Raw genomic sequence first — 27373 nt, forward strand, 5'->3', positions numbered from 1 at the left:
TATTGAGCGTCGAGGGAGTTGAAAATATGATTGACTAAGATATATACAATTACAAGAAGAATGTCTCCCTCTTGTATAGTAGCTATCCATTACTGTTTGGTTTCTCTCATTAACACAATCATCAAAGATGACAAGGTTCTTTTTTGATTTATCTAAATCTTGAGGTGAAGGTATATCATCCGTATTATCACTGAGAATACAAGTTATGGGTTTCGATTTTGATTTCTGTGTATCACAAAATAATTGTATTATATCATCAATATTATAATCATTTAGTTTGTTTTGAAGTTTAAATAAACCGATAATGTCTTCCTTTTTAAGACCCGCATTAAAACCCTGTGAGAGTAGTTGATACTCGGGTTGAAAACTTGACTTTGTAAAAATTATTAAATTATCATAATCTAAAAAATTAGAACCAAGGAGCATCTTTAAAAGTAAACAGGTTTTTCCACATCCGCTTGAACCAACTATTAGACATCTCAATGAATTTGGAATGTTTTTATGGTTATTAAATTTTATCTTATTTTCCCAAACGGGTAAAAAATCATTCATTTATATATTTGGAAAACAAGTTATCCAACTTTTTTTGAGCTATTTGAGAAACTCTATATTTTATCCTGAGTTCGGGTTTAATTTCAAAATAATCCATTATTTTATTTATATAGTATCTTGTATTAACATTTCCATTAAAATTATTTTGAATAATAAATATCATTAAACCCTTATACATTTCCTCAATACAATTAGTCTCTTCCCTTGAAAGAAATGGTGTATTATCATCACAATACTTAACATTCATCTCTCTTATTAATCTTGTAAAGTAATTCATTTTTGGTTCTAATTTAAAAGAGTTATATATTTTTTTATATTTCTTATTATCATTAATTAAAATTAAATCACAGAAAATACATTGTTTATATGAATCCTCATCATTAAGCCCCACTCTATCACAAGCCGGACAATTCTCTAATTTATCATATGGAGAGTCTGGAAATTCTAAATATCCTTCAGAACTTATCATATTTATGTGGTAAATTTTTACTTAAACTAAACGCAAGTTTATTCATTAATAAATACAATGTTTCAAAGCACAAAAGACAAATTTCAATCAATCTCTACTTCGGTGGAAGATATAGAAAAATATGTCAAAGATGTTAAATTGAACAAAGATAAATATGGAAATTTTTGGGTAAAACCAGTTATGGAAAATAACATGAGCCCCTCTATTTCATTTAAAGGAAGAGCTCTAACTATACCTGGAAAGACATCCATTAAAGTAAATCTAACAAAAGTTTCTCCTCTACTCCTGGCAATTTATTCAAAGCTTGAAAAAGTGATTGACCACGATACTTTGAAAAAGAATGATAAGACCATTAATAATTCTAGAGGAGACATTTGTATTTTCTTTAATAATCCAAAGGGTGTAGATCTAAGTAAAATGAATGATGTTAATATTTCTGGTGAAATGTCATTTCGTTCTATGATAGTTAGAGATTATTTAAAGATAACTTTTGATATAAAAATTGTAGAGATTGAATCTGTTAATGAAAGAAAGTATATAGATATTGATGGGAATATTTTTCTTGCTAATTAAATATGAGTCAATACAGCAGTGAAGATTTTACTATTTCATTGAACTCAGACGATAGTGATGATAGTATTTCATTGAACTTGGACGATGGTGATGATAGTATTTCATTGAACACAGATGATAGTTATGATACTAATAGTTTGTGCTCAAATGATAGTTATGAGAGTAGCTTTATTGATGACTCTGAGTATGATTCTGAGTATTCATGTGATAGTTATGACTTAGATGATTCTGAGTGAAAAAGTGTTTTAGTTTAAGCACAGCGATATATATAAAACGGAGCTGTAAAGCTCAAAAGTGTTTTATTTTAAGCACAGTGATATATATAAAACACCACGTTTTCTCACGCTATAAATATGGTTTATTGTGATACTTGCGAGAAGGAAGTAAAATATTATAAACAACATATTCTCACCGCAAAACATACATACAACATTTTAAACAAACTTTCCCCTCTTCCACCTGAAACAAAACACTGTTCTACATGTAATAAAAATATCCTCAAGAAAGGCTTCAAAATACATCTTAAAACAAATCTACATTTATCAAATTTTATCACAACTAAAAACTCTGATGGAGCATTCAAAGGACATATTAAAATAAGAGTCTTTAACTTCAAACCTCCTGAACCAGAGTCTATAGTTGATGCTGTAGAAATAGTTAAACCTGCTGTTCAAACGTTGATTGAAAAAACACTAAAGGAAATGAAACCACTTAAATTTTATATGGGAGTAAAATTAGAAATGACAAAGGATGAAGGAGTTATAGATGCACCATACATGAGAACTGAGCCACACTTTATATCTTCATATCAAGATTTTAAAACATCAGGAGTCTATGATGAACTTATTAAACAAGAGCAAGATGTGGATAATTCAATCGTAGGAAGTGGATTCAATATAGGAAAAATTATTTACATAGACATTCATATTCTTAAATCAGATCCTCTAAAAGCTTCTTCTTACATTGATTTACCCAGTGTTATCAAAAATAGAAAAGCAGTTATCAATATCAAAAATAAAGACAATAAATGTTTTCTCTGGTCTATTTTAGCACACTTACATCCTCCACATTTTCATGATGAAAGAGTATCTCATTATAAAAAATATGAGAATACATTAAATACGAAAGATCTAAAGTTTCCGATGACTTTAAATGATATTCCTAAATTTGAAAAGATGAATAATTTATCAGTTAATGTTTATGGTCTAACAGAAACAAACAACATTCAGGTTTTAAAGCTTTCTGACAATTGTAAACAAACTCATATTAATCTTCTATATTTTAATTCAGACGAAAATTCACATTATACATACATCAAAGATATTGCTAAATTAATAAAACCACAAGTCTGTAAGAGAACAAATAAAATATATATTTGTTTGCGTTGTCTTAACTTCTTCAATTCACAAGAAAGATTAGATAAACATTCAAATTATTGTGGCGAACATAAATCAACGGTAATCAATATGCCTAAAGAAGGCTCAAAGATCACATTCAAAGATGAAAATAAAAAGATCAAACATCCATTTGTTATATATGCTGATTTTGAAAGTATTTTAGAAAAAATTGATACTGCTTCTCAAGATCCAAAAGAATCATACACAAATAAATATCAAAAACATACTCCTTGTGGTTTTTGTTATTATATCAAATCATCCGTTGGTGATAAATATAACAAGTTAGAGATGTATAGAGGCTCAAATACCCCAGAGGAGTTTGTGAAACGACTAGAAAAAGACTGTGTTCGATTAACCAAGATAATGAGAGAAACCAATAAACCAATGTCCTTAACAAGTAAAGAAAAAAGGGAATTTATAAAAAACAATGTCTGTCATATTTGTGAGGAGAAAATTGGTAAAGGTCTAAAGGTTAGAGACCATTGTCATCTCACTGGTAAATATAGAGGTCCGGCTCATCAAAGTTGTAATATTAATTATCAACTCCCCTCTTTCATTCCTGTCTTTCTTCATAACAACGCTCATTATGATACACATCTATTTATCAAGGAACTCTCAAAGACTTCTGGAAGTATCTCAGCAATTCCAAACACGGATCAGAAATACATTTCATTCACAAAAACAATTCACACATCTCCTATTACTCATATCAGATTTCTTGATACATTTAAATTCATGGCAAGTCCATTGGTTAACTTGGTTCAAAATCTAAAAGAGTTTCCATGTCTTTCAGAGTATTTTTTAGATAAAGATTTTCTAACACAAAAGGGAATTTACCCCTATGACTATATGGACTCATTTGAGAGATTCAATGAAACACAACTTCCTTCAAAAGAAAATTTCTATAACAAATTAAATAATAGTCATATATCTGATAAAGATTATGTACACGCACAAAATGTTTGGGAAAAATATAACATCAAGAATCTTGGCGAGTATCACGATTTGTATCTCAAAACTGATGTGCTTTTATTGGCCGATGTATTTGAAGCCTTTAGATCTGTTTGTCGCACTGGATATGGATTGGATCCTGCTCACTACTACACAGCACCTGGATTGGCCTGGAGTGCGATGTTGAAAATGACAAAACAAGATTTGGATTTGATAACCGATGTTGATATGCTTTTGATGATTGAAAAGGCAAAAAGAGGTGGAATTTCACAAGTCTGCTCGAGTAGATCCGCAAAAGCAAATAACAAATATCTTCCAAATTATGATCCAACGAAAGAGAGTTCTTACTTGATGTACTATGACGCGAACAACCTGTATGGCTGGGCAATGTCTCAGGCTCTTCCTTATGGAAAACTTAGATGGGTAAAGGAAAAAGACTACAAAAACGTTTTACAAGATGTATGTATCTCTACACAAAAAGAATTGGATGAAGAAAAAGTTGGTTATTATTTTGAAATTGATTTAAAATATCCAGAGGAACTCCATAACCTACACAAAGATCTCCCATTTGCTTGTGAGAAAGCAAGTCCAAAGAAAGAATGGTTGAGTGATTATCAACGATCGTTTGATATAGGTGAATCAACAGAAAAATTACTTACTACATTATATAACAAGAAAAATTATGTTCTACACCAAAGAAATTTGCGACAATATTTATCAAAAGGTCTAAGAGTAGAGAAGATCCATAGGGTTCTAAAGTTCAATCAAAGTCATTGGTTAAAGGGGTACATTGATTTTAATACACAAAGAAGAACAGAGTCAAAAACAGATTTTGAGAAAGACTTTTATAAATTGATGAATAATGCGGTCTTTGGTAAGACTATGGAGAATGTGAGGAAAAGACAAAATATCAGACTATCAACATCTTGGGAACAAGCATCAAAATTAATTAATAGACCGAGTTTTACTCGAGCTGAGGTCTTTACTGAGAACTTTTGTGCGATCCATTTGATTAAAGAGAGTATTGAAATGAACAAACCTATTTATATTGGAACAACAATTCTTGATTTATCAAAGTCATTAATGTATGATTACTTTTATAATAACTTGAGGAAGAAATATCAAAATGATGTTAATCTACTTTATATGGATACAGATAGTTTTATTTTGAAAATTAATACCAACGATGTTTATTCAGACATGAAAAGAGACATTAATATCTATGACACGAGTAATTACAGTCCAGAGAGTGAGTTGTTCTCTTCTAAAAATAAAAAGGTGATTGGAAAGTTCAAGGATGAATTAGGAGGAAATGTTATGAGTGAATTTGTGGGATTGAGGTCAAAGGCTTATGCTTATAAATACATTGTGAATAACGTTGAAAAGACTGATAAGAAGTTAAAAGGTGTAAAGAAAAATGTTATTAAAGAAACAATAAACTTTAAGGATTATTATAACTGTTTAACAACAAAGAAAGAAGAGTTTAGAAAGATTAATGGAATAAGAAGTTATAAACATCAATTATATTCAGAAGAGATAAATAAGAAAGCATTGGGGGCTTTTGATGATAAGAGGTTTATTTTAGAAAATGGAATTGATAGTCTCCCTTATGGTTATATAAGTATATAAGTGATAAGATATATATATAAGTGATAAGATATATATATAAGTGATAAGATATACATAAGTGATAAGATATATATAAGTGATAAGATATATATAAGTGATAAGTTAAAAAGGGGGGGGGTTGGGGATTTTAACGGGCTACCGCCGCCTTTTTTACTATTATATAAATGATAGAACCAAGTATCAACCAGACTAAAGAGTGGAGGTGTAATCAACCTTGGTATATAAATGGAAAACATAATGAATGTGAAAAATATCAAATAGGTATAATTGAAAAGGCAACTGGTAAAAAAGTTCACAAAACAAATAAGAGAATTAATTTAAATACCGGTGAATTGGGTAAAAAAGATGGAAATATTTTTGAGTGGACGGAAAACTTTGATGGTTGTCAGGAAAATATATACTTTAATTTAAAAATGGTATGTGGCACTGGAGGCGCTCAAGCAAGAACATTGAGGGAGGTTTACCATTTTATCTTAGCTCAGTTAAAATATCTTAATAAAGAACCAAACTCAAACATATTTTTTGTTAATATATTAGATGGTGAAGAGAGTTGTAGGAGAATTAAATTATTTCCCACGCATAAACAAATATTTGTAGGGTCGTTGTTTGAGTGGGTTATATTCACCAGATGATATTAAGAGTAAAAGGTTAAAAGGTCCATGAGGTCAGAAGGATCACAGGTGTTTAAGTGGTCTAATGAATAAGGATAACATGTCAAAAGGTTAGAAGGTTCGTAAAGAACAGGGTGAGAGAAATATAGGTGTTTAGGGGCAATGAGGGAGGGAAAGAATTAATATGGAAGTGAATGGGTCAATGTTTGAGTGGGTCAAAGATTAATCTGCCAGATGATATGTAGAAGAAGGATGATAGGTCTATAAGAGAAAACAAATATTTGTAGTGTTTGAGTGGTCTAATGAACAACATTAAGGATAGGTACTACAGACAAAAGGTTCATAAAGATGAGGGTGGGAGAAATAGAGGTGTTTATGATTTTTGAAAAAGACAAGGGGGTAAATGACATTAGATAGGGATTTCACATGTTAAACGGAGGTGTCCCAGAAGCAACATTATTACACTACTCTCGTCTTCAGTTGTCATACCCTTCCTCCCGTCCATGGTACACGGAATCTTGTGGTGAGGCTGTTGCCCAGAAACAACTTGCCTTCGTCTCCTGGAAAGCAAATCCAACGGAAGGAAATCTCATTTCCTTTCACAAAGCCCGAAACAAGTGTGTGTCCACCCTCAGGAGAGCCAGGAAACAATATCTCTCCGTTCTCAAGACCGAACTCTCTTATCTGTCTCCCTCTTCCAAATCCTGGTAGCGTCTGGTCAAATCCGTTTCTGGTGTTTGTTCCCCCTCCATCCCCTCCCTTACCTCAAACGGCTACACAGCTGACTCCGCACGTGAAAAAGCTGAATGCCTCAACTCTGTGTTTGCCTCTAAATCTTGTGTCCCAAACCCATCCCTCTCTGTACCCACCATACCCAGTCGTACCCTGCTGCTCCTGGACTCCGTGTCCTTTCCTCCTGACAAGGTGGAAAAGTTTCTGTCAACCCTCGACTCTGATTCTGCAACTGGACCCGACGGCATCAGCCCACGGGTCCTAAAATCCTGCTCTGCTGCTCTATCTCACCCTCTCTCTGTTCTCTTCACCCTCTCTTTTGCTCAAGGTCAACTGCCATCTGCTTGGAAATCAGCCAACATCACCGCTTTGCACAAAAAAGGTGCAAAAACAGATCCTAGCAACTACAGACCAATCAGCCTTCTCCCAATTATCAGCAAAGTCATGGAATCCATCATTGCTTCGGATATGAAATCTTTCCTCTTCTCCAATGGCTTGATCTCTGATCATCAATTTGGTTTCAGACCAGGTCACTCTACTCTGGACATGCTGCTTCTGCTGTCTCAACAATGGATGGAGGTCCTCAATGCCAAACAGGAAATTAGAGCTGTCTCCCTCGACATATCACGTGCCTTCGACACGGTCTGGCACCCCGCTCTGCTCACCAAACTCTCCTCCTTTGGTATCCATGGAAATCTCCACGCATGGCTGGCAGACTTCCTCTCTAGTCGTCGTCAACGTGTGGCCCTGAATGGGTTTCTCTCATCTCCTCTTCCTGTTCAGGCTGGAGTTCCCCAAGGCAGTGTTCTGGGCCCCGTGCTTTTTCTGGTCTTCATCAATGATCTCTCTGACTCTCTCGAAAATCCTCTCTATCTCTTTGCTGATGACTCCACTCTCTGCCGCTCCATTCCTCTTCCCTCAGATCGGCAGTCTGCTGCCTCCTCACTCTCTGAAGACCTGGACAAAATCACAGACTGGTCAAACAAGTGGAACATGTCTTTCAATCCTGACAAATCTCACACTCTTACTATGTCTCTCCGAAAAGATCGACTGGACAACCCTCCCATCTACTTTCTCAACAATCCTCTCCAAGAAGTTCTGTCGCTCAAGATTTTGGGTCTCACTATCTGCCATGATCTTTCTTGGGAAAACCACATTTCCAAGCTGGCCTCCAAAGCCAGTCGCCGACTGGGCATCCTCCGTCGTGCGAAGTCCTTCCTCAGCACACCTGAGCTCCTCACCACATACAAGGCTTTCATCCGCAGCTCAATGGAATACTGTTCTCCCCTATGGGCCGGTGCTCCTGCCTCACACCTAGCTCGGCTTCACGCTGTTGAAACCAAAGCTTTCAGAATTATTGGAATCTCCCGCGATGAAGCTATCTCTGAGGGCCTTTCACTCACTCACCGCAGGCAGGTAGGTGGTCTTTCTGTCTTCTACCGACTCCTCTCCGGCCTTGCACCCCCAGCTCTCTCTGTGCTCTGTCCCCCAAATATTCCTACAGGTCGCACAAGATCTGCCAGCAACCCTCTGATGGTTAAACTGCCGAAATCTCGGCTCTCTGCTCACCTTCACTCTTTCATTCCTCTTTTCTCCCGCCTCTGGAACAAACTCCCTCACTCCCTTCAATCCCACTCCTCCCTCCAGGTCTTTAAAACAGCTGTTCATACCATCTCTTATCTTCCCCCATCCAAAACCTTGATCTTTTCTACCCCCGCTAATTCACCCCAGATCCACCTTGTTTGAAATTCCAACTTCTTTCCTGGAAGTCCTGGCAGTGTCCATATGTTTTATACCTCTCCCACCGCCCCCTTCCCACGCCCCCCCCCCCCCCGCCCCCAAAGCCCTCGCCCTCTCTCAGATCTCTCGATGTCTCCATGTCTCTCGGTCCCTGCTCTCAAATGTTGTGTTTGTGTCCTTCCCCCTCTCTCCCCATCTTGTCTACCGCTCCCTATGTTATATGTTTTTTGTGTCGGTTTGTCTTTCTGTGTGATTAATGTTCGCTCTTTCACGAGCCTCGACCTTGTATACAAAAAAAAAAAAAAAAAAAAAAAAAAAAAAATCCAACAAATCAACAATTTGCCATTTACTGCTAATCACCATACCATCATCAAATTTTGCTTTTTTCTAATTTCGGGGCCAAAACACTATCCTCATCACCCGTCTACTTATTACATCCTCTCGGTGCGCCAATTCCCTTCTAAAGCTCGGCTTCGTACAGCCGAGCAATGAATACGGGTTGTTTTGTGCCAGCGGCTGGATACGTCCCGCATTCGTGGCAGGGACGGGGGCTTACCCGGGCCGAGATCCCACGCACCACCTCGGCGTGGAGCCATCCAATGTCCCGATCTCGACCTGCCGGCACGTCTCAACAAAAAATGGTCGCCATGACGACCCTTCCTATCGAGCTGCCCGCTCCGCCTAGTTGAGCACGGACGCGGCCGTTCCAAGCGAGGCCCAGCGTGGATCGCGTACGGCGGTCCTTTCGAACCCGCCGTGGCTCGGATCCCCGCTGGTTCTCGCGGCACGCGAAGCCCGGCACGCACCGAGGGCCCGATTCGGCTAAAAGTCGCTCGAACCGCTAACCCGGTTACCGTCGATGCCTCACCTGCATGGTTACATGCATACGCTACCCCTTTCTTGCTCATACCTCCAGCTGTTCCCATGCTCCTCGTACCTTTCCTTCCACACCTCGGTACACTCATTCCGCTCACAGACTTGGTCACACACCTGACCACCGAACACCTTGGCACACATTCGTCGCTCGCACATCTCACCAACACACCTCTTCGCGCCCCCTCCTCGGTCACCTCCTCTGTGACAATCACAGGTGTGCTCTCACCCGCACACCCAACCACGTGCCTCACGACCAACTCAAGTGTGCATTCCCACACACGCTCTACCATTCCAGGTGTGCATCCTTCCATTCCAGGTGTACATCCTCGCTCACCTGTCACAACCAACTCACGCTCCGTGTCACTCTCACTACTTTCGCCTCCACTCTCGGTCGCGCACTCACCCTTACTCTTGACAGCGCACTCTTTCCCCATGCACCTGTCCGTTACACACCTTTCTCACGCATCCTCTTGTGCACACTCTTTCGTTACTTCCTCCGTAACACTCACCACAGGCGTACACTCTCTCGTTACTTCCTCTGTAACACTCACCACAGGTGTACACTCTCTCGTTACTTCCTCCGTAACACTCACCACACCGCGCTTCCATGTACCCCCTCGCACACGCGCTTCGACCAACTCACTCTTGACGGCACACTCACTCCTTGGCGTGCACTTTTTCCTCACACACCCCATGGTCGGACATTCTCGCACACCTCTTTTTTCGCACACCAGACCTGTCGCACACTTCACCAACGGCCTTTCACGAACACCCGGATCCAAACCAATCCCCAAGCCGACTGAAGCTTTCCTCACATCATATACATTGCCGAATATTTCGCCACTCACCTTGGCACCTCGTCTCCGCACCTCTTTTGCCACCTGCAAACTCTTTATTTGGTTAGTGAGCATCACACTATGAGTTGAGCACCGACTTTGTACCAATTCCATTACCTCCTCCTTTATTTCTCTCTTAGTTTCTGTCCGTCTCTTCTTAATTTCACTCACCTCTTCTTCCACTTCCTCTAATTTTTGCTTCACCTCTTTTATTTCCCGGTGCGTCTCCTCAAGTTCGTCCTCTAAGGCTACCGTGACCGTCTCTATGTGCATCCTCACCTGCCGGTCCTTTGTCTCCATTATCTCTGTCACCTCGTCCACCCTCATTGTCAGTTCCTCACGTACCATCTGACATTGCCTCTGTGTCGCTATTAATTCGTTTTTTATTTCTTTTTGTGTCGCCTTTAACCCTCCTAGTACCGCAGTGTTCTTTTGAACCTGCTCCACTAACTCCGTCTGTCCCTCTGTCAGCTGTTCCACCTCCTCCGTCAGATCTTCTATTCCCCCTTGTAACTTCGCCGTATTATTCCTCACCTCCTTCTCCATACGCTTCTCACCTCGCTTTACCTCCTCGCGTAGCCCCGAAACCTCCTCACTCACACCTCTTCTGATCTCCTCTCCCATCACTTGCATCTCCTGCCCAGATGCCACCCTCATCTGCTCCATTTCCTCCCTGTGAGCATCCAATTTAGTTTCTACCCCCATTCTGACCCCCTCTATCTGCTGCCCCATTTTTTTAACTTCCCTTTCCGCTTGGTCCCTCATGTCCCTCAATTTGCCTTCCATACTGTTTTCTAACCCCTCTAACCCCTTTTTCACCTCTTTTATCCCATTGTCTAACCCCTCAAATTTCTTGTCTAATCCCTCACCGGTACCCCTCGCTTCATCCCTCATTGCCCCCATTTGGCCCTCTAATCGCTCACTATCAGCCCTCGCTTCGTCCCTTATTCGCTCACTATCAGCCCTCGCTTCATCCCTCATTGCTCCAATTTGGTCTCCCAGCCCCCTGTTCTCTTCCATGAGAACCCGCATTTGCAGCATGAATAGGCCCCAATCCATCTGCGGCGCTGCTACGGTCGCGGGCGCGGCTAGATTTGGTGCCGCTGTAACCGCGTGCGCAAAGGCGCCATTTTGCGCGTCTGATACACCCTCAACCACCTCATTGCTCTCCTCCTCCCTTTCTTCCCCTAAGTCCTGGGTTACCACTAACCCGTCTATCTCCCCCACCGACATCCGATCGCCTTGATTGTCCATGGCGCGATCTCAAAATTCGGGTTTTATAAAACAAAATAAATTTCGGCAGCTTGTAATTTTGAGCGCGTTAAGCGCGCTTCGGGTCCGTATCTCACTCCCAGACACCAACTGTTACTGATCGCGGTTTAGATGTTACTTTGGGCCGAGCGGATGGTCCAACCGCGACCGTTACAGGATCCCCAATTGGCCCGATTCCACCCGACGTTGACCAGATCGCACCACAGATATTCAATCGGGAAACCTCTAAAGCGACCGAAAGAGAAGGAAAAAGAGAAGAAGACAGAGTACGGAGGAAGAACAGATTTATTATACACACACAAGCAATAAGGAGCAATCAAGTTTATTTACAACACATAAGACGCAGGTGACACAGTGCAAATACTAGCTTATACAGACTTAATTAAAGACCCAGGGACAAGACACACAGAACAAACTCACGTACACAAGAAGGGTGGAGGAAAGGAATGAATGCTGGAAGGAGGAATGGGAAGGTTCAGCTGGGGCAGATGGTTCGGGCTTGATCCCGCACGGGACGTCGGCTGGACCTCGACGGCCACCGATGCCACCGCTATCTGGTCCCCGCGGGGTAACGGGTTGAAGCTGCCTGGTGGAGTCAACGCTGCTTGTGGAGCCAAAGCTGCTTCTCTGGCTCACCTCAGGGCGCGTCTGCCGTCTCGGGCGCAACTGCTGGTAATTGACCTTGAACCTTCTCTCTCTTGGCCCTGGTGTCTCCTCACCACCGACAACTCAACGCAACCAACGCAACCACTGACCACTCAACGCCACCACTTCTCACCACCGACTTCTTCCCGCAACCAACGCAACCACTGACCCTCCACTGACGACCAACTCCACTGACTGACTCTGACTCCACTCAAGCCACTTGCGCGCGCGCCTTTATAGCGCCTCCAGCGATCAAGCCGCCGGCCTTTTGGACACGCCCATCGGTGTGCTCACCTCGGCCCTGGTTGGTCATGCGACCCTCTGGCTCCGCCCTTGATGACGACGGGCGGGCACGCCTTTCTTCTCCGACCCGAGCGCTTGTTCAATGGTGGTTTTGGAGGGGAGGTAATTGGCAATCGAGGCTCGGCAATGACGAAAGGGGATGTAAAAGGAAATGGAGATTTTGGGGATGGGAATGAAAGGGGATCTATTCTCTTTCACTGGTGCAATGGAGTACTTCAATTAATGGGAGACACAGCCTTACTCTAAAACACAGAATAAGAGATAACTATCAAACACCGGGATCATTCATCCCAGCAAGCTGGTACTCAATTTGCCGACCTCGGAGGGATGACAGGCTGAGTCAACCCCCCTGGCATTAATTCAGCAATCGACCGGGATTCGAACCCAGGATCCTTGGATCCTAAGCCGGCACCCTAGCCGCTAGCCCAACACCAGGGTTTGGGTGTTTGCAATGTTTGTTTGTTTGTTTGCAATGTATAAGAACATATAATCATTTTTAAAAGCATAGACTTTGGAGGAGCCTTCAAGTGAATATGGATGACAAAGATACTCACAAATTGTTGATTAATTGTATCTTTTTCATACAACTTTGCGAATGGTCGTCATCTTTAACAAAGGCAGCCTCATGATTCACCATGCGGCCATACTGATAGAACAATCAAAAATACCTTTTATGCCTCCGTATAATATACAGTGCCGAGGGGTTCGTGGAGGAGCTAGAACAAGGAACGGTCAGGATGTAACAGAACAAAGGGAACAATAGAAAGAGATGGGGGATGGAGGTCGAGGGTTGTAAAATACTAACAGCAGGGGTGAGGGACAAAATAGAGGGAGACCTGGAGAAATAAGGGATGTGTGGAAGAATGAGGGCAAGGGGAGGTCACAGGGTGTGAAGGGAATGGATACAGCCGCAAACTCTCAATCACAGAAGTGGAAAGAAATACCGGAAACCCGGAAAGAGGTGGACTTGGGGACGGTTAATGGGGATATAAAAGATCATGGTTGTGGATAGGAGATGATCTGAGATGGTGGTGAACAAGTGAACAACTGTCTTGAAGCCCTGGAGGGAAGAATGAGGTTGAAGAGACCGAGAAAGTTGGTTCCACCAGTGGGAGGAAAAAAGAGGGGAAGGAATGAGAGGAGGTGAGTATCGAGTCTGCATTATGGGAGTTTCACCAGAAGGGGGTTACTGGAAGAGTACGCGTGCACTGCAGAAACCTTGGGGTGAAGGGTGGAGGATGGGGACAGAGCACGGAAAGAGCAGAGGGTGCAACACCACAGAGGACGCGGTAGAAGACAGAGACCACCAACATGTGTGTGATGTGAAAGTAATAGGCCCAGACACACAGTTTCATTGATTTTGAAGGCCTTCTTTTCCATGGTGTCAAGCTGAGCAAGGTGTGAGGCAGGGCCACCAGCCCAAAGGGGAGAGCAGTACTCCATCAAGCTGTGGATGAAGGCCTTGTAGGTCGATAACAGTTCACATGTGCCAAGGAAAGACTTTGAACAATGGAGGATGCGAACGTAAAAAAAAAATACATAGCTGACATTGACTAATAATTGGTATATAGACGAGACAATGATTGAATAAAGTGCAGAACTCAACCTGTGAAACACCAGCTCGAGCCTGATGGGCTTTCTTCTGGTCACCCCAGTTCCCCGTCGCGAGTGAGTACTTGAGGCCATCTGTGATGATCCGTGTCTTGATCGCAAGCTCCAAACTGAAGTCGCGGCCTTGGTCGATAAACTTCTGTGCATAAAGACGTATTTCTTTGTGGAGGTTTCGAAATAACCTGTCAAACGAAATGTAACATTAGAAGGTAGCTGGCGGTCCAAATGTTTTAGCGGCTTCTTGCAAGAGCAAAGAGGTGAGTTATGGATTTAGATTCAGGACATACCCACGGAAAAGAAAGGCCAACAATGGTCCGGCCAAGTCCAAGCGCTTGTTTCCATAGTGATCACGATCATCTGGCTCCCGCCGACCTAACGTTGCCAACAGCAGCCGATGAACCATGTACCTTTGGAGGAGCGGGAATGGGGAAAGAATGAAAATTTGGATTTTTTAAAGTATCAAATCAGGATAGACATAAAGTTAGGATTCACGGGAAGGTTCATGTGATGTAAATATTGAATCTGCTTCTGTTTGATAGTTACGGCATCCTGAATAACCATGTACTTTATTCAAGTGTTTACCTCATGCATCACAAAGCTGGATTAACCACAGGTTTGAATCCCATGCTTTGTACGAATAGGTTGCTGTTGGCATAATGCTGTTGCCCTTCCTGAAATGCTCCTACAAGGGCCTCTGCTATCCCGAACCTTTGTCAATATGCAATAAAAATTAAACTTTCTCAATGCTTGACAAAAATCACGAAATTATTGATCTCCAACTGAATTGTGTATGTACTGTAGAAAACTATAATTGGCTGTCCAGGTGTAAGTAGGGTGTATTACCTGGTTAACACTGATTTCAGGCTCATAGAGGAGCTTCAACACAAATCACAAGGACATTAGGAGACAATGGACACATCAATAGTACATGGGACATTACCCAGGGATCCCATGCAGTATCTTGAGTTATGTGCTGCGTAAGTAATACAAAACCCAAGTGATCCTTACCCAAGGAAATAGGCCTTCTTTGTTTCACAAAAATCACTGATGCCAACGTGGGGCAAGACCTCCTTCTGTAGAATCTCACGAGCATACTTTATGCGCTGCTCTCGAGTTACTCCAGGTCTTGCACCACGTGCCCCGATGAAGTTCAGAGCAACGTTTTGTTCTTGAATGACAAATGCCTCGTCCAGGGAGGGTTTTAGCTGATGGGTAAATGCATGAGGATGTTATCACTTGGAATGAATCGGTGGACTCAAGTCAAATTTGTTATTATCACTATAGACCCAAGAAATTTAGATACGAGATTAAAATATGGATATGAGGCAAGAGTACAGAATGTCAGCTATTATTTCTTAATATTTCTATGTACCGGTATATATGTTTTACCATTGTAGAACAATAACACTTTTTATGTTCAGTCCTAAAGCACGGCGTTACGCGCGCTGCTTGCGAGCAAGGAAGAAGCGGACAAGCGGTAACTTATAAGCGTCTTTATTTCAGGAGCTCACTGTAACACTGGCGCGCTCCGGGCTACGCGCCCGGTGTATATCATGAGGCCACGCCTACCCCTCGGGCGTGGCCACCGCCCACTTGGTGCGCGGAATGATGTCACCACGCCAGTGGGCTTTTGTGTCCACCACACGCGCCCCCCCAGAATTCCCGCGCACCTGGAGGGCCAGTTTGCGGGGCAGACGAATGACCCGGCCGAAGCGCCCCCTGGCGATCGGCGGCGTCCGGGGTGCAGGGATGCCAGGTGGGATGCCCCTGGCTGCCCCTGGGATGGGTGCAGGACCGGGGGGCGGCGGGGCTGGGCGGTGCCGGGGGTCCGCCCGCAGGGGGGCGGCCCCGACGTGGGGGTCGGGCCACTGGCGGTGGATGGTCCACGTCGAGGTGGGCCGGCTTGAGGCGGTCTACCGAAACACGGTCAGGAGTACCGCCGATGCCCAGGGTGAAGTGCTTCGCCCCGGTCTCCAGCACGCGGAAAGGCCCGTCGTACGGGGGCCGCAGTGGTGTCCGGTGGGCATCGTGGCGGACGAAGACGTACTCCGCCGTGCGAAGCTCCGGGGCGACGTGCGTCGGTGGGTGCCCGTGGCATGCCGTTGGCACCGGGGCGAACCTCTGGGCGGTCTCTTGCAGAGCGGAGCGCTGCTGTGCCGCGGACCATGGTGCCATGGAGTCGGGGAGGAACTCGCCCGGCACCCGCAGCGGTTGCCCGAAGACCAACTCCGCCGCGGATGCGCGCAGGTCCTCCTTGGGCGCCGTCCGGAGGCCCAGCAGGACCCAGGGGAGCCTGTCGACCCAGCCGCCGTCGCGGAGGGTGGCCCGGAGCGCGGCCTTCAATGAGCGGTGAAATCGCTCACACAGGTCGTTAGCCTGGGGGTGGTAGGCCGTGGTTCGGTGCAGCCGGACCCCGAGCCCCTGCGCGACTGCCCCCCAGAGCTCCGAGGTGAACTAGGGGCCGCGGTCGGACGAGATGTCTGAGGGGGCGCCGAACCGGGCGACCCAGGTGGCGATGAAAGCCTGCGCGACATCGGCTGCCGTTGTCGACGCCAAGGGCACGGCCTCCGGCCACCGGGTGGTGCGGTCCACCATGGTGAGGACGTAGGTGAAACCCCGCGAGGGGGGCAGAGGTCCCACCAGGTCCACGTGGACGTGGTCAAACCGGCATTCCGGCACCATGAACGGGGCCAACGGGGCCTGGGTGTGCCGATGCACCTTGGCGCGCTGGCACGCGAGGCACATCCTGGCCCAGCCGCGGACGGCCTTCCGGAGGCCATGCCAGACGAACTTGTCGGCGATCAGCCTTTGGGAGGCCCTCGCGCCCGGGTGGGACAGGCCGTGGATGGCGTCAAACACCTGGCGCTGCCAGCCCGCGGGCACGATGGGGCGAGGACGCCCGAGGGAGACGTCGCACAAGAGGGCCGCGCCCGCGCCGTCGAACGCCACCTCGGTGACGCAGAGGCCCGTGACGGCGGTCCGCAAGGCCTGGACGTCGGGGTCAGTGGCCTGGTCCGCTGCCATCCGGGCATAGTCGATGCCGAGGTGGACTGCGTGGGCGACGGCCCGGGAAAGGCAATCCGCCACCGGGTTGTCCTTCCCCGCGACGTGCTGGATGTCCGTCGTGTACTCGGACACGGCCGAGAGGTGACGCTGCTGCCGGGCCGACCACGGCTCGGTGACCTTGCCCATCGCGAAGATCAGCGGCTTGTGGTCGACGAAGGCAGTGAACGCACGGCCCTCGAGCAGATGGCGGAAGTGCCTGACCGCCAAGTGAAGCCCGAGCAACTCGCGGTCGAAGGTACTGTAACGGCGTTCGGGCGGGCGAAGCTGCCGGCTAAAGAACGCCAGCGGTTACCAAGCTCCACGCACCCATTGCTCGTGCACCGCGCCCACCGCGTAGTCCGAGGCATCGGTGGTGAGGGCGATCGGTGCATCGGGCGCCGGGTGCGCGAGCATGGTGGCGTTAGCCAAGGCGAGCTTCGCGCCCGTGAACGCCGTGTCCATCTGCTCGGTCCAGGTAACGTCGCCTTTGCCCGGCTTACCTCGGAGAGCTTCGTGCAGGGGGCGCAGGAGCTGGGCGATACGGGGCAGGAACCGATGGTAAAAGTTCACCATGCCCAGGAACTCCTGCAGCCCTCATCGTGCGGGGGCGCGGAAAACCCCTTCACCGCCTCCACCTTGGCCGGCAGGGGGACGGCTCCGTGCCTGGTGACACGGTGTCCCAGAAAATCGATTATGGTGGCGCCGAACCGGCACTTTGCGGGGTTCACAATCAGGCCATGCTGGCCCAGGCGTTCGAAGAGCGTGCGGAGGTGGCGTAGGTGCTCTTCGCGGGACGCGCTGGCGACGAGGATATCGTCCAGGTAGACGTAGACAAAATCCAAGTCACGCAGGACGCTGTCCATCAGTCGCTGGAACGCCTGAGCCGCATTCTTCAGACCGAAGGGCATGCGCAGGAACTCGAAGAGTCCGAATGGCGTGATGACCGCCATCTTCGGGACGTCCTCCGGCCTGACGGGGACCTGATGGTAGCCGCGTATGAGGTCCACTTTCGAGAAGAAGGACATGCCCGCCATACGGGCGGAAAAGTCCTGAATGTGGGGGACGGGGTAGCGGTCGGGAGTCGTGGCGTCATTGAGACGGCGATAGTCCCCGCACGGTCGCCATCCCCCGCCGGGCTTCGGCACGATGTGCAGCGGCGACGCCCAAGCGCTCTCTGAGCGCCGAACGATGCCGAGTCGCTCCAGGGTAGCGAACGCCGCTTTTGCCACCGCCAGCTTCGTCGGCTCGAGGCGGCGTGCCCGGGCGTAGACCGGTGGCCCGACGGTGGGGATGTGATGGGCCACCCCGTGCTTGATGGCCCCCGCCGAGAAGGTGGGCCGCGTGAGGGCCGGGAAGCCGGCGAGGAGGCGGGTGAATGCGTCCGCTGCCGGAAGCGTACAGACCAACGTGGCCGGAACCGAACCGTTCGGCAAGCCCCTTGGCAAGCCGCTCGTTGAGCTGGGCAACGCACAAGCGAGCGAGCTGAACGTCTCGGCCTGGACAAGACGTCTGCGCTTGACGTCGACCAGGAGCCCATTAGCGCACAGGAAGTCCGCGCCAAGCAGTGCCATGGGCACGTCGGCGGTGACGAACGTCCATCGGAAAACCTGCCCTCCGAACCGCAGAGAGAGGCAGCGTTTTCCGTACGTACGGATGGGCGTCCCGTTCGCGGCAAGCAGCGCGGGGCCCCCACCCGCGGCGTGCTTGTCTGACGTGCCGGCGGGAACGACACTCACCTGCGCTCCCGTGTCGCACAGGTAACGGCGCCCGGAGAAGGTGTCTGTTATGAACAGCAGGCTGCTCGAACGGCCGGCGCTCATCGCCACTATTGAGCGCCGGCCCAGGCGTTTCCCGACCTGTTGAAGGAGCATGGCGGATGACACTGCCGAGCTTCGTGGCCGAACTTGGCGTGGAACCAGCACCAGGTGGTGGAGCTGGAGGAGCGCGGCTGGCTCCGCCAGGCCGGTGGAGTTGGCCGGTTTCCCCGCGGTGGCGGTTTTTGCCGCGGCGGTGGGCGGGGCATGGCGGCGGTCACGAGGTGCGTATCAGCATGATGCGTATGCTGTATAAGCTGATGCTGTGGATCAGCAGCATCAGCAGCAGCATCAGCAGCATCAGCCACGAGGGCCGTGACGGCCACGCCGACTCTCGCCCGCGTGTCCGAAGCGGCGAAGTACTTGTCCGCCTCGGCTGCAAATGCTCGGGGTTCCGTTAGCCCGGTCCCGGCCAACGCGAGGCGAACCTGCGCTGGAAGTTGGCGATGGAAAAGCGCCCGGAATAGAGAACCGGGGGCTTCGTCGCCCAACAGTGACAGCATATGGTCCATTCGGACCGACGGACGCGTGTCACCGAGCTCGGGGAGATCCAGGAGGCGGTCGGCCCGTGCATCGTCCGTGAGGCCGAACGTGGCTAGGAGTAGCCGCTTGAGTGCCTCGTACTTGTGGCCGTCCAGTGGGTGGCGAAGGACGGACACAACTCGAGCGGCCGTGCCGGGCCCGAGGGAGGCGACGACGTGGCAATAGTGCGTGTCATCGCCGGTGAGGCGCCGAAGCTGAAATTGGGCTTCGGCCTGGACGAACCAGACTTCGGCCTGAGCCTCCCAAAATTCGGGAAGTTTGATGAAGTTGGCCATGGCAATGGCGTCGCGTGTGGAAGGATCGCTCCGGCAGATCCAACGTCAAGGGGGTCACCAGTAAAGCGCGGCGTTACACGCGCTGCTTGCGAGCAAGGAGGAAGCGGACAAGCGGTAACTTATAAGCGTCTTTATTTCAGGAGCTCACTAACACTGGCGCGCTCCGGGCTGCGCGCCCGGTGTATATCATGAGGCCACGCCTACCCCTCGGGCGTGGCCACCGCCCACTTGGTGCGCGGAATGATGTCACCACGCCAGTGGGCTTTTGTGTCCGCCACAGTCCCCTCATTTTAGGTGAACATAAGTATTGGAACAGATTAACTTAAAGTAAATTAAAATAGTATATAGCTATTTAAATGGTAAAAACGTAAATACGCACCGGAAGGTAACATGGTCTCGCGGGAGTTATGGTTGGCCACGCCCATTGGGAGCGGAAATTGCGTGGGCTTAGTGGGCGTGAGGTTTACGACCGGAAGGGAATTGCGGCCATGTTTTTGTGAGGAGCTGGTACACGAGGCCACGTGTGGTGCCATCCAAACGGAAAATAATAATAATAATAATAATTCATTTATTTTGTATTGCGCTTTTCAAGAAGCCCAAAGGCGCTTTGACAGAGTGGAAAACATAATGCATAACAATACATGAAAACAACAATTTCAAAAAGACAAGAATCGATAGGGAAATATTTAAAGCAAAAGGAGGGAGAAGGAGAAGAGATAGTCAGGGGTTAAATGCTGTGGGTTGAATGTTGAATGCAGTGTTGAACAGGTGGGTCTTTAGTGATGTTTTGAATGTGGTGAGTGAGGAGGAGTCTCTGATGGTGTGAGGTAGTGAGTTCCAGAGGGTGGGAGCAGCGATGGAGAAGGCCCTGTCCCCCCAGGATCTGAATTTGGTCCGGATGGAGGGGGTCAGGAGGTTGGTACCAGCAGAGCGGAGGTTGCGGGTGGGAGTGTGTCTGGAGAGGAGGTCAGCCAGTTAGGATGGGGCCAGGTTATGGAGGGCTTTGTATGTCAAGAGGAGGATTTTGTACTGGATTCTCTGGGGGATGGGGAGCCAGTGAAGCTTGTAAAGGACGGGGGTGATGTGGTCATGGGTCCGGGAATGGGTGAGTAGACGGGCAGCGGATTTCTGAATGTATTGGAGTTTATTGGTGATTTTTGAGGGTGAACCATAGAGGAGGCTATTGCAGTAGTCCAGACGGGAGGTGATGAAGGCGTGGATGAGGGTTTCTGCAGCCATGGAGGAGAGGGATGAGCGGAGACGGGCAATGTTTTTCAGGTGAAAGAAGGCTGACTTTGTGATCTGTTTAGTGTATTTGTCGAAGGAGAGGGTTTGGTCAAAGATAGACTAGTCAAAGATAGGATAGTCAAAATAGACTCTTACTAGTACCGACTGCAAAGCCGCAATGAGCCGGCGAAGCCAAAACCTCTTGCCACTATTTTACCCATCACTATGGCATCAGTAGGTTAGGTAGTTGGTAGTAGGTAGGTGTATTAGGTACCGTACCTGGTAAGACTTGGTAAAAGAGAAGAGCAGACAGTCATCAAAAAAACATGACCCATCACCAGGGACATCTACTGCAGCATATTCCCAAAAGCTATTATTCATTGAAAGACACGATAATGTGTAAAGTTATTACGGTGTATTGTTTTATTGAGGACAAGTTTGCCGGAATGTTGTACGTAATAAACAGATTGTTTTGGATTTGGCAGCTGAGTGCATATTTTTGCACTGTTCCAGGTGGAGATCTCCGGAGGAGATTCGTGTCGGTTTGAAAACGTGTTTTGTGAGTTAATCAAAGTTTCCCTTCTCCCATGATGATTGATGTGCATGCCGGGAGGTTGGTTATGACCCTGGGAATTGGTTCTTTTCCTTTTGTGTCAGGCCATCCCCACTTTTGCCGAGTCGTGACTTTGCCACTTTTGCCTAGTCGTGACTTTGCCACTTTTGCCTAGTCGTGACTTTGCCACTTTTGCCTAGTCGTGACTTTGCCACTTTTGCCTAGTCGTGACTTTGCCACTTTTGCCTAGTCGTGACTTTGCCACTTTTGCCTAGTCGTGACTTTGCCACTTTTGCCTAGTCGTGACTTTGCCACTTTTGCCTAGTCGTGACTTTGCCACTTTTGCCTAGTCGTGACTTTGCCACTTTTGCCTAGTCGTGACTTTGCCACTTTTGCCTAGTCGTGACTTTGCCACTTTTGCCTAGTCGTGACTTTGCCACTTTTGTCTAGTCGTGACTTTGCCACTTTTGCCTAGTCGTGACTTTGCCACTTTTGCCTAGTCGTGACTTTGCCACTTTTGCTTAGTCGTGACCTTGCCACTTTTGCTTAGTCGTGACCTTGCCACTTTTGTCTAGTCGTGACTTTGCCACTTTTGCCTAGTCGTGACTTTGCCACTTTTGCCTAGTCGTGACTTTGCCACTTTTGCCTAGTCGTGACTTTGCCACTTTTGCCTAGTCGTGACTTTGCCACTTTTGCCTAGTCGTGACTTTGCCACTTTTGCTTAGTCGTGACCTTGCCACTTTTGCTTAGTCGTGACCTTGCCACTTTTGTCTACTTTCGTTTTTTTGTTATTCTTCTACATTTCTCAACAATTTGGCTTTGTAAAGTTACCACAGTGTGACGGTGACTTTGTTTTGCGAAGTGTTGATTGAAATTCCAAAATCTCAATTTTATGACTCGCCAGCAAAATTATTCCAGTGAGTAACCCCGAGTAATTTGTGTGTCTGAGTCTACTGGGCAACAAGTATAATAGTGTTGCGGATATGGCATTTGGCCTCAATATCCGCTTGTAAATACTCCCCTATTTCCCCAATACTCCCCAACTATCCCCAATCCCCCATTCCCTAGTCCCATTGCCTGTAAATAACACTCTGTAGAACCGACCTTCCCCTTTTTCCCCCATTAAATGTCGTGCCCAGGTCCACCGCATCTCACGTAGACAACTTTCGGACATCTTGCTAGTTATTCTTAGTCTATGTCAGTTAAGGACTCGTTTCCATTAATTCTGACTCTTCGTTGCACCAGAATGTGATTGTATGGCACCAGTAGTGAGTTTAGGACCTCCCCTTTCCTCCTCCCATCTTCCCCATGCAACAACAACAACAACAACTACAACAACAACAACAACTACAACAACAGAGGAAATGGGGGCGGCGCGGCGCGGGGAGTGTGCGTCCTCACTCCGGCTCGGTTAGCCGCCATTACCCATGTGCGCCGACGGGGTTACCACGAAGGGGCTGCCTGTCGGCCCCTCGTCAAGGGCGGAGCCGGTAACCCCCGCACCCAATGAGAAGCAACGGGCCGATTCCATCTGGGGCGGAGCTAACGAGCCGAGGGCGTGGCACTCCCCGCCGGATATGCGCAGCCACTTACCGGACGTGACGTGAGATGCGCCCCCAGCTTGGAGAAAGAAAGTCACCTTCGAGCGCTGAGTGAGACCTCCCGCATCTCTGGACCGGAGCGGGTCGATTCTGTCCTTGAGCCAAGAGTGCACCTTGAGCCATCGACTACCCGCTTTCCTTGCCATCAATCCCCGTGTGAGTCAGTTTTGTCCCGTTTATCTGTCGTCTGTCGGGGCTAATATAAGAGTGTGTCTAAGTGCCTGCCTTTCTATGCTGTCCCTCTCATTCCTGTAATCTGACCTTCCGCAATATTATAACCTCCTCCGGAGGTCTTGAGAACTGAACCCTTGGTGTCGTGTCATTTTAATCCCAGCCGTTGTGTCCTTTTCCATCATTGATTTAGCATAGCGCGACTTAGTCAACGTTCGAGCATAATCGGGTAAACTGTGCAGACGCGGTCATACCAAACCGCTCGGTAAACTAACATCCACAACCGCGTCTGTAACAATAGTATTTGGTTGCATATCCCTTGCATACAATAACTGCATCGAGTCTGTGGCCCATTGATACCACCAAACTCTTGGTATCTTCCTTTGAGATGCTTTGCCAAGCCTTTACTGCAGCCATTCTCAGTTGTTGTTTGTGTTGGGGGTTTCTAACTTTCGTTTCCTCTTCAGCAAGTGAAATGCAGACTCCATTGGATTGAAATCAGGAGATTGACTTGGCCAGTCTGAAACCTTCCACTTTTTCCCCTGTTGAACTCCTTGGTTGCATTGGCAGCTTCAGCTGCTAATAGCATCATATCTGCCATACAGTTCACACATGAACAAGCTGGCTCCCTTCTTTACCTCCGCCACCAAAGGTGGATGGAGGTTATGTTTTCACCCCTGTCTGTCTGTCCGTTTGCCTGTCTGTCCGTTTGTGAACAAAATATCTCAAAAGGTTGTGGACAGATTCGGACATTTGGCAGAGATGTAGCGTATGTGACAAGGACGAAATGATTAGATTTTGGTGAAGATCCGGATTCGGCTACTAGAATTTTTAAAAAGTGATTCTTCACTATTGAGAGATAGGGCCAAAAACGATACATAGCAGGATATCTCAAAAAGTTGTGGACGGATTTGGACGAAACTTGGTGGACCGGTTGGGTGTCTGGCAAGGACGATTCGATTCGATTTTGGTGAAGATCTGAATATGGATTCGGATATGAGAGTTATTTAATTTTTTAAAAGTGATTCTTCACCATTGGCAGATAGGGCCAAAAACGATACATAGCAGGATATCTGAAAATGTTATGGATTGATTTGGACGAAACTTGTTGGACAGGTCCTGTGTGTGACAAGGAAGAATCGATTCAATTTTGGTGAAGATCCGGATCCAGCTAGTATAAATTTTAAAGTGATTCTTCACCATTGAGTGATATGACCGACCAGGCAGAGGTATGCTCTCTACTGAGTGCCGTTCTAGTTTTGGATGTTTGTGTCAAACGTGCAGCATATGGATGTGTGAGCACTCAGGTGTACCGCAAACCCACACACACACAGACAAGGTGCTCCATTACAAGAGTGGTCACCCGACGACGCACAAACAATCGTGTGCACAAACTTTGTTCGACCGGGCCGTAATCACACTGCACAGAGCAATCGCCAGGCTCATGCCAAACTAAATGTTTCCTTCTGTGGTATGTCATTCCAGAATGAACCACACTCCAAATATCTGGGGATCATTCTGGATCGCAGCCTGACATACAAGGAATATCTGAAACCGGTTTGTGAGAAAACGAGGCCTCGAGTGAACCTCAACCGTAAGATTGCGGGCACGAGCTGGGGAGCAGGAACACGCAGCCTTCGCACTTCTACCCTTGCTCTAGTAGTTGTTAGTCTAGTGTATCCCACTGAAAAGTACTGTGCACCTGTCTGGGCTGTGGGCATTTGACACCAAGCACCCTGACACTATCCTGAACCCTGCAATAAGAAATATATCTGGCACACTGAAGTCAACCACACTACCTGTGACTCACCATACTGACTAACATCTCACCCCCAGACATTCGAAGGCAACTATGAAGATCCTGAGAGTAACTTCAGATACAATCCAATGCTGAACTGCCAAACCATGAAGAGCTACTGAATCCTTTAAGACTTCTATTTAAGTCACGAAAGCCTTTATGGAATGGGGGGGCCTGTGGTGGCCAATATTAACGATAAGGAGTTGTGGTGGCAGCGATGAGAAAAGGCATCAATTTGAAATTCTACATGCAAGGACCGCTCATCATATGTACAAGTTGAAGCAAACTGAGAGCCCAGTGTGTGTACCTGTGGCCATCAAGATCAGATAGTCCTACATTTAGTTCAGGATTGTGTGCAGAGGAGATTCAATGGGTCCTTTGCAGAACTATACAGGGCCATTAATGCTGCATCAAATAGCTCTCATAACAAGATCTTCAATTATATTATCTACAAGATCATACAAAAGAATAATAAGTTTGTGAACATTAAAGAACCCATGGTGTCCTTCGCGAAGAGTAGGCGAGCTACCACCGGCACCCTGAATAAATTTCAAGTTCTTGGTCCCTCAGCCGAGTATCCGTGCCAAAGTGGTGCCCCCTCCAGGATTGTAACCCCAACAAAGAACCAAGAATGCTTTAGCAGAATTGACACTCTGTATAGACTATAGAACATGGTGAATAATGATAACAATATATAGAAAATGGAGCAAGTATTTGTGTGTATGTATGTATGTATGTATGTATGTATGTATGTAAGCATGCCCATGCTTCACCCATTGGTTGGACAGCTGACCTGATGCCACCCACAATTGTAACCTAAAGGTTACCTGTAACTGAAATACTTAACCCAAAGGACACAGAGGACCAAAAAGACCCAGAGTTCCTTTAGACCTTAACTCAATTTTGACCCCTTAGACCTTTCATACAGATTAGACAGCTTGGACCCTTGACTATTTTGAGTTTCAGACCACTTGGACCTTTTTACATGCTTGAGAGCTCAGACCTTTTTGACCTCTTGAACAACTATTGAAATGTTACCTTTAGACCTTTCGATCATCTAGAACCTTTTAAGTGCACACCATGCAAACATCTATATTCTTCTTGCAAAACACAGACTATACTTTTTTCAGCAAGTGATGCACAAACTCGACACACCCAGGGGGTGCATACTTTGCTCGTAATAATAATACTGTTCTAACCAGAGATCATAAACATATTACCACTTCCATCATCTCAGGGTCATCAAAGTCGTAGATAATGTGTTCCAAGATGTCACGGTCAGACACAAAGCTGAGTGCACGAAAAAGCACCATGACGGGGATTTCCTGGCGTACATATGGCAATGTGGCGACAATGCGCTGGCCAAGTGCACCTCGTCGTGTTCCCTGCACAGAAAAAAACAAAACACATTTTCCTTTAAGAATATCTTTAAGTTTGCTGTATTTGTAATTTTTAAATGTATACTACTCATCTAAATGTGAATTTCATTTGATATGTTCAAGGATTTGAATAAAGGATTTTCCCTTTCCAATGAGATGTTTTCGGTCAATTGACATCACTGAATACAGCTTTATAACAGCGAGTATAAAACCTAAATGTGTCAAAATAATACTGTTCACTTCATGTATCTATCTATAATTCCATTAATCTCTGTGTGTTTGTATGTGTGTATGTGTGTATGTGTGTATGTGTGTATGTTTGTCTGTGACCGCTGTTTCTCGACAACCACGGGTCCGATATACTTTAAACTTGCCAGGTATATTGCTGGGGACCCGAGGATGTGCCTTTTCAAGGTTTCATATTAATCGGACAAGTAGTTACCGAGCTATGGCGATTTCTTTACCAAACACTGCAAGCCGTTCGCTTTGGACCAAACCATTGCATGTAAATAGAGGGGGGGGGGGGTTCTGTGGTCGTTGCGAATGGACCAAACCATTCATGTAAATAGAGGGGGGGGGGGGTTCTGTGGTCGTTACTGCCACGTGGTTTCAAAGTTTTTTTTTGTTGTTGTTGTTTGCACGCATGTTTTTTTGCACCCACGTACGGGCACGCCCTAGGATGTTTACACACACACACCCCTACACAAATTTTTTTTTTTTTTTTTTGGCAAGGAACGGGCACCCACGTACGGGCACGTCCTAGCTTATAT

At 46.7% G+C, this 27373-nt stretch overlaps 1 protein-coding gene across 1 annotated transcript in view; it reads right to left on the minus strand.

Annotated features, from left to right (window-relative positions):
• LOC137437035 (DNA-directed RNA polymerase II subunit RPB2-like) overlaps positions 1 to 27373 on the minus strand; it is a 122334-nt gene that overhangs the window by 77381 nt on the left and 17580 nt on the right. Inside the window, exons 7-10 of the mRNA XM_068131351.2 lie at positions 26445 to 26609; positions 15206 to 15402; positions 14485 to 14604; positions 14193 to 14379 (exon numbers count right to left, since the gene is read on the minus strand). Coding sequence (XP_067987452.1) covers positions 14193 to 14379; positions 14485 to 14604; positions 15206 to 15402; positions 26445 to 26609 — 669 coding nt within the window. The remainder of the gene's footprint in view (positions 1 to 14192; positions 14380 to 14484; positions 14605 to 15205; positions 15403 to 26444; positions 26610 to 27373) is intronic.

This window comes from Myxine glutinosa, chromosome 11 (assembly GCF_964187855.1).
Source record: "Myxine glutinosa chromosome 11, kmMyxGlut1.1, whole genome shotgun sequence".
Classification (NCBI taxonomy): domain Eukaryota; kingdom Metazoa; phylum Chordata; class Myxini; order Myxiniformes; family Myxinidae; genus Myxine; species Myxine glutinosa.